At 59.4% G+C, this 12,617-nt stretch overlaps 1 protein-coding gene across 1 annotated transcript in view; it reads left to right on the top strand.

Annotated features, from left to right (window-relative positions):
• IFT140 (intraflagellar transport 140) overlaps positions 1–12,617 on the top strand; it is a 59,609-nt gene that overhangs the window by 27,840 nt on the left and 19,152 nt on the right. Inside the window, 5 exon segments of the mRNA XM_010851301.1 lie at positions 47–58; positions 595–745; positions 1,115–1,265; positions 1,956–2,087; positions 3,874–4,073. Coding sequence (XP_010849603.1) covers positions 47–58; positions 595–745; positions 1,115–1,265; positions 1,956–2,087; positions 3,874–4,073 — 646 coding nt within the window.

Below are 12,617 nucleotides of genomic sequence, written 5' to 3'. Positions count from 1 at the left end.
CTTCCCTTCTGCCTCTTTGCATCATCAGACTAAGGTCTCTGGGCAGCAGGGGTGACTGGTGTGGGAGGACCTGGAGCCTCTTGGTTTGAGAGTGGGTGTGAAGGAGCCAGGTGGCAGGGGCGTTGGTTCTAGAGGGGCTGGTGCCTTCCCGCCATCAGTGTCTGTTCATGTGCTCCTCTGTCATTCACTCATTCACACGCTCATCCCTTCACTCACTAACTCATTCACTGACTCACTGATTCATTCACTCTCATTCCCTCATTCACTCGAGTGGGTTGTTCGCTCCCGTGTGTACCACACACTTTGCTGGGTACCGTAAACACAAACTGATGTGTTAAATGGGGGACTCGACGCCACCCCTGTGGATGAGCAGACTCAAGTAAATTTTTACAACCCTGGTGAGAGCTGGGAGGAGAGAAGCAGGGCTGGAGGGCAGCAGTGGGCCCAGCCACTACGGGGGATCGGCTGAAACTAGAAAAGAGTAAACCCACAGCCGTTTCAGTGGGATGAACATAGGCTGACATTGGAATTACACGGTCTGGACCTTGGCACCTCTCCCAAACGTGTGGAACATCAGTGGGCAGGCACACTGAGCTCCGGCTCTCTCTTCCTAGGCTGACAATAGCCCTGATTCAAAAATCTGCTTCTACGACGTGGATATGGACACAGTGACCATCCTCGACCTCAAGACAGGACAGATAGATCAGAGAGAGACATTGTCCATTAATGGGCAGGAGACAAAGAAGTAAGACTGTGGTTTGGGAGGACTTTGTTGAAAAAAGATGTTGAAAATGCTCAGTTACTTGTTGGCTTTGAGCCAGTTTGTTGCTAAGTTTTCTTCATACTTGGAAGAGCTCAGTGATCATGAGCAATGGGGACCAGAGGTGAAACAGAAGCCCGCTCCCCTGGGCCGTCGCAGGGATTTGAGTCTAATCTGACTCCTCGGTTCTGAGGTTCTGGAGTCATGGGCCAGGAACTTGAGCTTCCAAAAGGGCTGCAACGCGAGTGCCCATGGGCAGCCCCAGGTCTCGGGGTACAGAGGGCCATCAGCGTCCCTGCCGGTCTTTCTTCAGGGCCTTGGTGTACCGCGCATGCGGTTCTCTTTCTTTTTCAGGAGCCAGGCCCTGGAGGATGAGAGGCTGACAGACCTCGTGCCCGTCAGCCACTTCTGGGATCAGAGCGAGCCCCGGCTGTTCGTGTGCGAAGCCGTGCGCAAGGTGCCCGGCGCCCCACCACAGCCCGCGGACAGGAACGCTCTGGCTGAGGCCAGTGCAGGCCCCTCGCCCCTCGCCCCTCGCGCGGTCACCTGTGTGTTTGGACAGCAGGCAGGGCAGGCTCTGTCTTCCCAACGTGGTCCCTGGGGAAGTCGTAGGGAATGGGTTCCGGGGAGCCAGTTTCCACCCGCAGGACGTCAGTGGACACCTCTCCCCTCTGGGTCGCCATCGAGAGCTGGCCCCACCCTCTGTCACGTGCCTTTTTCTCTTGGGGATCAGAGTCTCCCTTGATCTGGGCGCGTCCTGTGGGTCCGGTTACGAAGGTCCCCTCAGTCATTCCCCAATCAGTGGGCCCCCAGCCTCAGTCACTGCCCTCCCCTCTCACCACCCTGCTCCCCTCTCTGCAGGGTCTTCCTCCCCAACACTCCAACGCCAGTGACTCCGAGCCCCATCCCCTCATTGGGCCCAGACTCCACCGCTTTCCAGTGTCCTATTTTACAGGACACCCAATGATCCCATACAAAGCCCTCTTGACCCTCTTGCATGCGTGACCTACCTTGTTCTACAGGGGTTGTGCGTAGGGTCCTCGGCAGGGAGAGTGGGGTTATGTGAGAGCCAGCCTGTCGGCTGCTCTACATTCTCTGTGTTTTATGTAAACTTCCTGGCAATGTCGGACAAGTGGGGTGAGACAAGAACCAGGAAAGTTGCTATCGAACTGAGACAGGACACGTCCCTCCGCAGGCAGACGTGGTGGTCCTGTCCTTCTTCGTCTCAGAAGAGCACGGCTTCCTGTTGCAGGACAGCTTCCCCCGTCCCCCTGCCTTCCAGACGCTCCTGGGGATCCAGGTGCCCCACTACTACTTCACGAGAAAGGTGGGCCCTGCGGGCGCGGCCATATCCCCGGGCCCTCCTCCTCCCCGGGGGCTCTCATTACACAAAGCGTGTGCCCTGAGCTGTCCCCTGAGATCCCAGCAGATCCAAGGTTGCCGTCTGTGTGGGGAAGGTCGAGGGCGGGCAGGTGGGCAGCAGCTCCACTGAAGGGTATCCCTCCTGGCTCCCCCAAAAGCACTGGGCCCTTCCACCTTTCTGTCTTTTTTTAAAAAAGTCTAGCTGCTTTTTTAGAAGTTTCTATTCCTATATTTGCTCAGTTGTGTCTGACTTTTCTCTAGGCCAGAATACTGGCTAGCCATTCCCTTTTCCAGGAGATCTTCCCCACCCAGGATTGAACCCAGGTCTCCTGCATTGCAGGCGGATTGTTTACCAGCTGAGCCACCAGGGAAGCTCAGCCAGTAAACAATCTCACTGCAGTGCGGGAGACCAGGGTTCAATCCTGGGTGGGGAAGATCCCCTACAGAAGGAAATGGCAACCCACTCCAGTATTCTTGCCTGGAGAATTCCATGCACAGAGGAGCCTCACAGGCTGCAGTTCACGGGGTCACAAGAGTTGGACATGACTTATCGACTGACTATTCCCATATTCACTGTAGGAAATTCAGGAACTGCAAATGAGGAAATAAAGACCAGAGGTGATACAAATCTCCATGGTTGCAGCCCCCAGAGGTGCCACTGGGGACAGCTAGGGAGAGGTTCCGTCTGTAGCCTGCATGTGTGCGTCACATACACTGTCCCTTCCTCCAGGGGATCGACCCAGGGATCAAACCTGGGTCTCCTGCATTGCAGTCAGACTCTTTACCAGTTGAGCCAACAGGGACGCCCCGTTACGTACTCACGTGTGTTTAAATTTCTGGTCAAATGGGGTCATTGTCAGCACTTGCCCCAGCCATTTTAGATGAGTTATTTGCCATCCCTGGGACATGGTCTCTGCATCCCCATGGTCCCGCCCAGGCCTGAAATCGGCATCCTTGGCCCTGAGGTCAGTGCTGATCAGGGGTGGGCACGTCTGTGATGGACGGCAGAGCTTCCAGCCCAGCTGAAACACCGGCTGAGCCACCTGTTCTCAGCCGGGCGCCCACAGCCCCCTGCACTGAGGGGCCTGTGCAGGCTGCAGCCCGTTACTCTGCCTTGGTCCTGTGGACGTGGGGTGCCACCTGAGTGGCTCCCCTGAGTTCTGCCGCTCCCCCTCCCCCAGCTCTGTGCTTCCTGCTGCTTTGCTTCTTCACTTGTTTCGTCACTGTCCTGTCAGAAGAACTGAAGTGTGCAGGCTTTTTCTTGGATTTTTTCTCTTTTTTTTTGGCTTTTAGTTTAAGGTGACTTAAAATCAGGCCTCAACATGAGCTCTGTGTTTTCTGTGTTAGCAAGTATCCCTCTTGTAGCCAGACGTGGGAATGGACCAGGAGGCAGTGGTGCTGCACGTGCTTATAGCACCTCGTGCACGGGCACACGGTCAGACGCGACAGGAAGAGCTCTTTCTAGGAAGTTTACAGGCAGCCCATAGGTGGGGTTTTCACATGTTCATGGCTGTAGAGCCGCTGATGTCACTGCCTCAGCCGCAGGTCCCTGCATGCCGACGCCTGCATCACCCACACTCTGAAGCTGGAGCCCCGTGCTCTGGTCCCTTCGAGGGCTTGCAGCCGTGTGATGCTTTTGCCAAGAGCATTGCTAAATGTGGGGTCTGTGCAGAGGGTCCCCTGGGGAGAGGCCCGGGGCATGCACTGGCTTCACGGGGACCCACAGATAGACTGCGCCCTTTGTCATCCAGCCAGGAGAAGCTAATCTGGAGGACCAGCTGGACTCCGGGTCCCAGTGCATCCCCCAGGCAGTGGGCAGGAGGCCCCTGCGGGACTTCGTAGGGCTGGAGGACTGCGACAAGCCCACGCGGGACGCCATGATCAACTTCAGCTTTTTCCTGACCATCGGGGACATGGATGAGGCCTTCAGGTCCATCAAGCTCATCAAGAGGTGAGGGGCCGCTCGCGGAGGGCAGGGGGCGGTGGGGGCGGTCACCGTCGCTGAGTCTGCTTGGTGTGTGTGGTGTCTCACGGGTTCAAGGGGATGCTGGTGGAAACCGGGACGCGAATGGCATCCGGCTGGACTCATGGTGCTCAGAGCCTCAGGGGCTGCGATTCAGTTGTTTGGATTTATTTTACTGTCTGTACACTTCCTAGTCGAAAATTCTGCCGTCACTAAATATTTATAGTACCTGTCTCTCTGGGAATAATTGCACCACCCAGAAAAGGTTTTGATAGTAAACCCTCAAAACGGCAGGCAAAATGCAATTAAAATCGCTCCAAGAGAAGTTGTCCGTCAAGGGTTGTGTATAAGCGACTTTTTCTCTGTTCCTGGGGGAGCTTCTCAAGAGCATCTGACAGTTTAATCACAAAGGGTAGAAAAACTGTTGAAGGATGGAAGTCAGGTGGAGGGAGAGGACAGGAGTTAAGCGCCCCCCCGATCCTGTCTGCAGAGACGGGTCTGTAACCGGGTCAGACTCTGGTCATCGTGGTCTAGAGCAGAGAGTCTTTTCCCCACATCCCCTGGGTGGGCGAGAGGCCCTTGGTCGGGGAGTGCAGAGTGGCTGGCGGCACTTGCCGTTTGATAGACGCTCCACCACAGACCACACGTGACCACTGGGCCGCTGCAGTGTGTCGTCGTGTGCGGAACGCTGCCAAGGCTGGACCCTGAGCTGCTGGAGAGGAGGGGCGGCCCCCGAGTGTGCCCCCGGCCCGAGCTGCGCTGACACTGTCAGGCTAGGTGTGCTTTGAAGCTGTCCTCCCTTGCTTTGTATTTACCTAAAGCAACAGAGCGACCCATCCCTCCCTCTGACTAAAGAAATTCCTGGGGCAGCATGGCCTTTGAGCCCCAGGCTGGTCACCGCTCATTGTGGGGAAGGGTGCGGCAGCCAAGCTAAACCTTTCTTAGCATTCTTAGAGGGCCGGCCCTGTGGGGAGGCAGCAGAGGACTTAGCACAGATGCCTCCCCGCCCCCGCCTGGCTTCCTGGGCCGCACGATACCAGCAGCGCTTCCCGCCGCCAGGGGGCGCAGCACCCGCGGGCCTCACAGATGTGGGCGGGTAGCCGCCGGCCTGAGGGTGCTTGCTGGTGTGAACCCCTGAGCTGCTGGTGCTCAGCGCGGGGATTCGGGGCTCCAGCCCAACTGCTGGGTCCGGGGCTGTTGGCGCCAAGCTGGGGCTGGGACGGAGGTCTGAAGCCACCAGTGGCGGGGTCCCGGCTCGGTGCATTGAAGACTCTGCTAGGGGAAGAAGCAAAGCAACCTCTGAATTGTTTGAAGCCAATAGACGTCTCTCTTACTTGCCAACCTAGACGTGCTATCATGCAGCCGGAGCTCAGGAGCCGTAGGGACGGGGACTTGTGAGTGGAGGCGTGAGTGAGGCATGAGTGACCCCCAGCCACGCTGCCTGGCACCTTCTCTGACGGTCAGCCTACAAAACTACAGGACTGGCCCGATTCTTCACCACGTGGCAGTGTAGCAGATAAAACACAAGCTTTAAGCCATGGTGAGAGGTTGGCATTTTATTTTAACTTAGAAGGATAATCAGGAGTAAATGGATCTCATTTACACAATGCTGTCGTAAAGCCGTGACCATCTGACTGTGAATTCTGAGTCCCTGGAGGGAGGTCCGTGCATTTCACAAACTCTCCCCGTGTTCTGTTTTATCAGAGTAGTTAGGACCCAGGACGCCCCTCTCAGCAGATGCTGAATAAATTAACGTGGGCCAGGGCAGCGTGCAAGGCCGTGCAGGAGCGTGACGCAGGCCGCGGGGGAGGGCGCGGATGCCACGTGGTCAAGCCCCGTGTCCGTGGATAACGTGGTCAGTGCGTGTGGTGTGTGTGCTCGAGTGGACAGCAGTGCCCTGCTCCCCAGACGGTCCTGGGGTGGAGGGGTTCACCCTCAGCACGGCGACTCCACGTAGTCGTTGTCCAGCCCGCGGCGAAAGCGTGCAGTCAGGGAGCGGCTGATGACGATCACGCGAGGGGCTGTGCAGTCCTCCCGCCGGTGCAGGACGTTCCAGATGAGCATGGCGGCGGCCAGGGTGGCCAGCAGGCAGGCACCGATGTTCAGGTAGCATGACCAGGACAGGCTGGTGTAGGGCCCGATGCGGTAGAACGTTACCAGCCCGATGACCAGGACAAAACCTGCAGACGAAGTCCAGGGTGAGGCAGCCGCTGGAGGGCCCCACTCCCCGCCCGGCCTCCTCCGCCAACCCTGTCCTGTGGGCCAGGAGCCCAGCCCCGCCCCACTCCCTGCCTCGGGGTCGGCTGTGTTCAACGGGGCCCGTGGGTCTGGTGGGGCGTCTGTCCCAGCCAGGCCCAGTCTTGGGGCTCAGGTGGGTCCTGAGCCCTGGAAGGTGTCTGGTCTCGGCCGCCCCCTCCTCCAGCAGAGGGGACGCTGACACCCGCTTCCTCACCCCAAACAGCCCAGCAGGGACTCCACCTGAGGTCCGCCAGGCCTGTAAATGCCTTATTCATTCAAAGTGAAGGAAAACACGTGTTTCCTGTGTTGTACCTGGAAGAGCTCAGACCGGTGTGTGACTTAGTTGAATTCCCATCCTTAAGAGTTTTCTTATTCCTGGCACACCGAGCAGGCAGGGGGCCTGGGAGCTGGGCTCCAGGCGTCTCCTCTGCCCTCTGAGCAGCTGCAGGTGGTCCTAGAGCATGCCCACCCCGTCCCGTCCCCCTCATCCCTGTCTCTCTTCAAATGATGCCGGGCCCCGGGGGTGGGCGTCCAAGACTGTGCACAGCGCCCTGTGCGGCCTCGCTCCCCTCTGTCAGCTGTTCGTGTAGGCCCGTCATCACTGAGAGACGTGGTTCAGTCTCTCAGGGCTCCACAGACTTATCTTTTGGTTCCTACGATAAGAAGACTGGGATTTTACACCCAGGGTCTGTGGGCTAAGCCAACAGGCACTGGCGCTGGGGAGAGTTCAGGTCTGAGTCTGGGCCGGAAGCCCTGGTGGCTAGGATGGGGGTAGAGGCAGTGGTCCTGCGCAGGAAGCTGTCCGGAGCCCGCCCCTCCTCCCAGCCCTGGGTCATCAGCCCCCAACCGGGCGGCCCTGGCAACCCCTCTGCTGTGCCGACCAGGCTGAGTCTGTTTCTAAGGAACCGAACGTGCCTGATGAGAACAAAGGCCCTCAGGGACCTGGAGTGTCCAGATGGGACTCCCCACCCTTCCCAGACCGTCTCGGCCCCTGCCCTGGGCCCTGGCCAGCCGAGCCCTCCGAGTCCCTGTGCCGTGACATCCGCACTCTGCTCCTGCCAGACCCCCCCCCCGCCCACTTTCCTTGGGAAACCAGGCCACACACGAGCCGGGGTGGCCCCAGGGCGGAGGGCCGTCACAGTGGTGCCCGTGCTGAGTTCTAATAGCCACATCCTGACTGGGTGTCGGGCGCAGGCCGAGCTTTTCTCGAAGCACAAGCGTTATGGTCTCGCCTTCCCTGCGCCTTCCAGAAAGTCTGGCTCAAGTGTCTGTGCTGCGTCGGTCACGTGCTCGGCTGCAGTGGCGCTGACCAAGCCCTGTGCTCATTCTCCATGGTATTTGGTGGATCTTGTTACGCCTGACGCTTGTCCATGCTCCCTTTCTGTTAGAAATAACGGGTTCTGTTGGTCATGCACACTGGCAGCAAGAAATCCTGGGCGCTTCTGTGCCCACCAGGACAGACGGCCGCGTCCGCTGTCTCGTGCGGCCTGTTCTGCGTTCATGACGGGAGGGGTTCGGGCCTGTGTTCTGTGAAACGAAGGCGGAAGCGCTCTGCATCCCCTCCTTGTCACAGTGTCTGGGCGCTTGTTGGGCCTTCTGTCAACAGGACTCAGAGAGCTGGGGATGGGGTGGGGGTCAAGTCAGCACGCCAGCCGAGTCGGGGGAGGGGGAGCAGGGCGGAGGACTCCCCCGGCCCCTCCCTCCACGGTGCTCAGAGCCTGTTGCCCCGTCTTAGGGAAGCTTCATCTGGTTTGTACGTGTTACACAGGATCTGTTATGTGGTGGTGCCCATCCCCAGGGCGCGGGCAAAAGCACTGGGCCAGTCCGACGTGGGTGGCTTTGCGTCACTGATGGACAGAGGACCTTGAATTCATAAGTGGAGGCTTGTGAGTCGTGAGACCCCGACCTGGACAGGCCCTGGCTGAGACCAGGGCAGGGCATGCTGATGGAGTGTACACATGGCCCGGGGACCCGAGACCCACTCCCAGGACACGCCTGAGTAAGACCCTGCTTGTCACAGATCGCAGGAAACATGACTGTGACCCAAGCCAGCAGCGTCTGAAACGCGGTCATCAGACACAGAGCGCTGGGTGCGGGCCGCGGGTGCCCAGCTCCAGTGCTTGCATCAGACGGGCTCAGCTGATGGGCAGCAACCACCGACAGGCCGGGGCAGGGAACACAGGCTTCCCAGTGTCACGCGTGTGTCTTCAGCAGCACATGCGTGTCTCCTGAGCCCTGTCTATGTAAGGTTCACAAGAGGACGTTTAGAAGGTTCTGGAAGTGCAGCTAACCTTTCCTTCTTCCACTAACGGGTGCCTCCTGGAGTGCGTCACAGCTCTGGGGACGTGAATCCCCACAGCTGCACAGTTGCCCCGCGGAGGCCATAGAGGACACATGTCGTCCCCGCTAGCATCTACCGCCCTAGGGACTTGACCGGGCCTCGTGTACGCTGCCCTCCCCCACTTTCCTGGTGCTGCGCTCTGTGTCCATCAGCTGGGGGCAGGCTGCCTCCGGTCCTCCTGTCCTGGCCCCTCAACACACAGCTGGGCATCACCACCCCTTGATCCAGGCCCCCCCAAGGTGCGGCGCCCACCACGCAGCATTTAGGACGAGGGGCTGGGCGTCTGATACCAGGACCCTGGGAGTCTCCAGCGCTGAGAGGGCGCTGAAGAGCACATCCTCTGTTTTGGAGGGAAATAGGACAGGTGGTCGGAGAAGGCAATGGCACCCCACACCAGCAGTCTTGCCTGGAAAATCCCATGGACGGAGGAGCCTGGTGGGCCACAGTCCATGGGGTCACTAAGAGTCGGAGACGTCTGAGCGACTTCACTTTCACTTTTCACTTTCCTGCATTGGAGAAGGAAATGGCAACCCACTCCAGTGTTCTTGCCTGGAGAATCCCAGGGACGGGGGAGCCTGGTGGTCTGCCGTCTATGGGGTCGCACAGAGTCGGACACGACTGAAGCGACTTAGCAGCAGCAGGACAGGTGGTTACTCTGTAGCCATTTTACTCAGCTTATCACTTCTGTGCAAGTACACGGGAGATGTTCTTATGTTACCAGAAGAAAGCACTGTGAACTGGCATGTGAATAGACAGCTCTGCACACACAGCTGCAAGAGGTGGGGGCTAGGTGAGCACAGTCTCTCAGAGGGACGCTTGTCAGTGACCAGAGCAGGCTGAGCCTCGCCTCTCTTGTGCTTTGTCTTGAGCAGCGTTCTCTGCCGTCTTGAGCAGCGTTCTCTGCCGTCCGGAGTGAGCTGTGCGGGTGGGTTTCCAGCAGGACAGCACTCATCCGCGTCCGCCCTCGGCCAGCAGGGGCAGTGTGGCTGAGCAGACTCGGTTGCGGCAAGGACCGCGATGCACCACGTGTGGGCAGTGGAAAGCCACAGGGACATGAAGAGTTGGCAGCTGCTGCACAGGCCACGTGCACATCCTCCTGAAAGCAAACTGGCCTTTTACTTTGACGAGGTTCTGAAGCCAGGCCATCCGTCTCTCTCAGCCCGGGTTGAGGGCCCCCTGCTCCTGAGCGTCTCCGGAGCCTTTTCCGTGATGTCAGGGAATCGAGTCTAAGGGGAGAGTTGCAGTAAACCCACGTGGAATTGATTCCGTCCTCACGAGCTTATGTTCCAAAGCAAACAGCCCCTTCCTGTGGGCCTGTGGCTGGCGCAGCATGGTTCAGGCACCCTCTCCTCTCTTCCTTCCTGTGGGCTTCCTTGGGCTCCGCCAGCTGTCACAGGCATCCTCCGGAGTGGCCATCCAGCCCATGCGGAGGTGCGGATGGAAACTGTGGGGCTGAGCCCTGAACTCTCACGGGCGCCTGCCACGGGCCACGGGCAGCACCAGCTGAGGCCCCGCATGTGGGGCCCTGAGGCTCAGCCACAGGCAGGCTTCCATGCCGTGGGCAGCAGAGGGTGTGGACAGGTGCTGCCCCCCCACCCCCGCCAACCCGGGAGAGTCTGGGAAAGGACACGGTCACAGGAGCAGCGGGGCAGGAGACAGGAAAGCGAGCCGTCCGGCCTGAGCCAGGCGCTCGGACAGCACAGAAAGGGGTCCGCTGGTGCAAGGAGGTCCCTTCCAGCTCAGATGCCAGGGCAGCCACCACATGTCACCCAGCTGAGCTTTGGTGACAGTAAAGTCAGCCTCCTCCTCAGGTGTAGGGTAAGCGGCCCTTAGCGTGTTGGTAAGTTTTTCAACAACAAAAAAAAATCTCAGGATTTGCAGAAGTGGAGAGAGGAGCCCAGCAGACATGAAGCCCACATGGTCTGCGTAAATGCTGCTCTCGACCCCTGCGGGGTCTGAAGGGCTCGTGTCTGAGGAGGGGCCGGCCAGGCGGCATTGGCAGATGGCTGCCACGTGGCGCCTGCTCCCCCCGCCCCCGTGCACAGCACTTTCACACAGGCATGTTCAACTCATGCGTGGGGGTGGACTAAGGGACGGCGAGGAGTTTTTTCAACTTTAGGGTAAATGAAAATCACACTTGGAAGATTCTGTAAAGAATCGGAAACCCTCTCGTGTGGCCTGAGTGCAGTAGAGCACAGCAGGCGAAATTGCTGGCGGTCGCTCTCTCCTGGGGTCCTCCTGGCGTCTGAGACAGGGTCTCTTGGACTTGCATCCCTGATCGAGGGGGAGCAGGCCGGGCATCCTGTGCCCAGGGGACCACTGCCCAAAGCAGCTGTGGGACCACCGGGAGAGCCACAGGCGCCTCCTGCTGGGGTGTTGCTCTCTGGTGGATCCCCGTGCTCCTGCCTCCCGGGGAGCCACGCTCCCCGCTTCCACGAGCACCTTCTCTCCCCCGCCCACCCTCTGGCCCTGCAGTGGGGACTCAAGGTTCCCTTGCATAACAGGTACCAGCAGGCATTTCCCCCTCCTGGGACAGGATATCCTGGCGCCCTTCAGTCTCTCTCTGACTGTTTAAAACAGACCAGAGCACAGGAAAAAACCTAACTCTAAAATTAGCCGCGTGATAGAAGAAAGCCCCAGCGCTGTGCTCTGTACTGTTTGTCAATGAAACAGTCTAAACAGGGCCAAGTGCATTTCCTCTCTGGGCACAGCAGCCCCGCGGGGGGTGACAGTCGGACGCGGGGCGGGGGCAGGGACCGTGACGGGGAGCTGGCCTGCAGAGGCAGGGCCACAGACCGGACCGCGGAAGGGCTGCAGGTGCCCTGCGGGCTCCTGGCTTTTTCCATCGGCCTCTGCTGGCCTGACGGGTTTGGGCAGAGCCTGGTCCTGCCTCCCAGGGGCGGTGCTGGCCTGGGGATGCCCAGGAGGGCAGTGCGCGCCCCCCATGCCCATCACTGCAGGACAGTGTGGTTTTAGTTAATGGGGGAGGGCTCCCCCGCTTCGATTTTTTTGTGTGTTACTTGGAAACAATACAGTTTTGTTCTGAAACAAGAGTTTGCAGGAAGTAAGATGTCAGGTTTAACACCAAACCCACAATACGTTTTCCAGTAACTCCAAGTAAGTGTGTCAGGGACATTTCTTCCGAGGGGCAGTGTCACACTAGGTCCTCCTGCAGGGAGGAGTCCCTTTCTGAGTCAAGAGCTGTTACTGGTATTCCTTTAACACCACTCGAATGTGTCTTTAATCCAGCTTTTCCAATCACATTTTCAGAATCTCCCACTTCCTTCCTGAAGGGATGAAATTCCAGATGACCCCTCGTGGGGGAAGGGAGGTCTCAGCAAGGCGCGGAACCACAGCACCGAGCTTAGCAGGGCAGCCCGTGGAACGGTCCTGGAGGAGGGAGGGGGCGGCGGTCCCAGGCCCCAGAATCGCCCTGGGCAGGGTGGGTGTCACCCCGGTGGTTTTGCCCCGTTCGCGGGTGACCGCAGGGGCGGACGCAGCCCTGTTCTCCTGACACCTACTGTGCGCCCTCCTGGGCCTCGTGGCGCCCCGGGCTGCCTGGCCCCAGGGAAGTGACCGGCGAGGGCTGCGCCGCCCTGTGAATAGGGCCTGTTTCCGAGTCCCACCCGGCACTTCCCAGCATGAGTGCTGCCAGCTGTCAGCCGCGTTCTGGAAACTGCGCTTCTCCAGGAAGTGGGGAGGGGGCCGGGATCCATCGTCCCCCGTGATTCACTCACACTTCCTGTCCCCCAACAGGGCTGGGCTGCAGCCTCACCGCTGGGCGCTGCTTTTCCCCCGAGCCGGATGCCTGGCCCCCCTGTCCTGTCGGCCACCCACCTGCCCTTCCCCATGGGCAGCAGGAACCTGAAAGCCCAGGGTCCCATGATGGTTAAACCTGGGCCAGCAAGACAGGCGGGGGGCGGGGTGGGGGGACCTCAGCACAGACGTCCCCC

This window comes from Bison bison, unplaced genomic scaffold, assembly GCF_000754665.1.
Source record: "Bison bison bison isolate TAMUID 2011002044 unplaced genomic scaffold, Bison_UMD1.0 scf7180017851711, whole genome shotgun sequence".
Classification (NCBI taxonomy): Eukaryota; Metazoa; Chordata; class Mammalia; order Artiodactyla; family Bovidae; genus Bison; species Bison bison.
The sequence above is the reverse complement of the archived record's forward strand: the minus strand, read 5'-3'. Positions and strand labels throughout refer to the sequence as shown.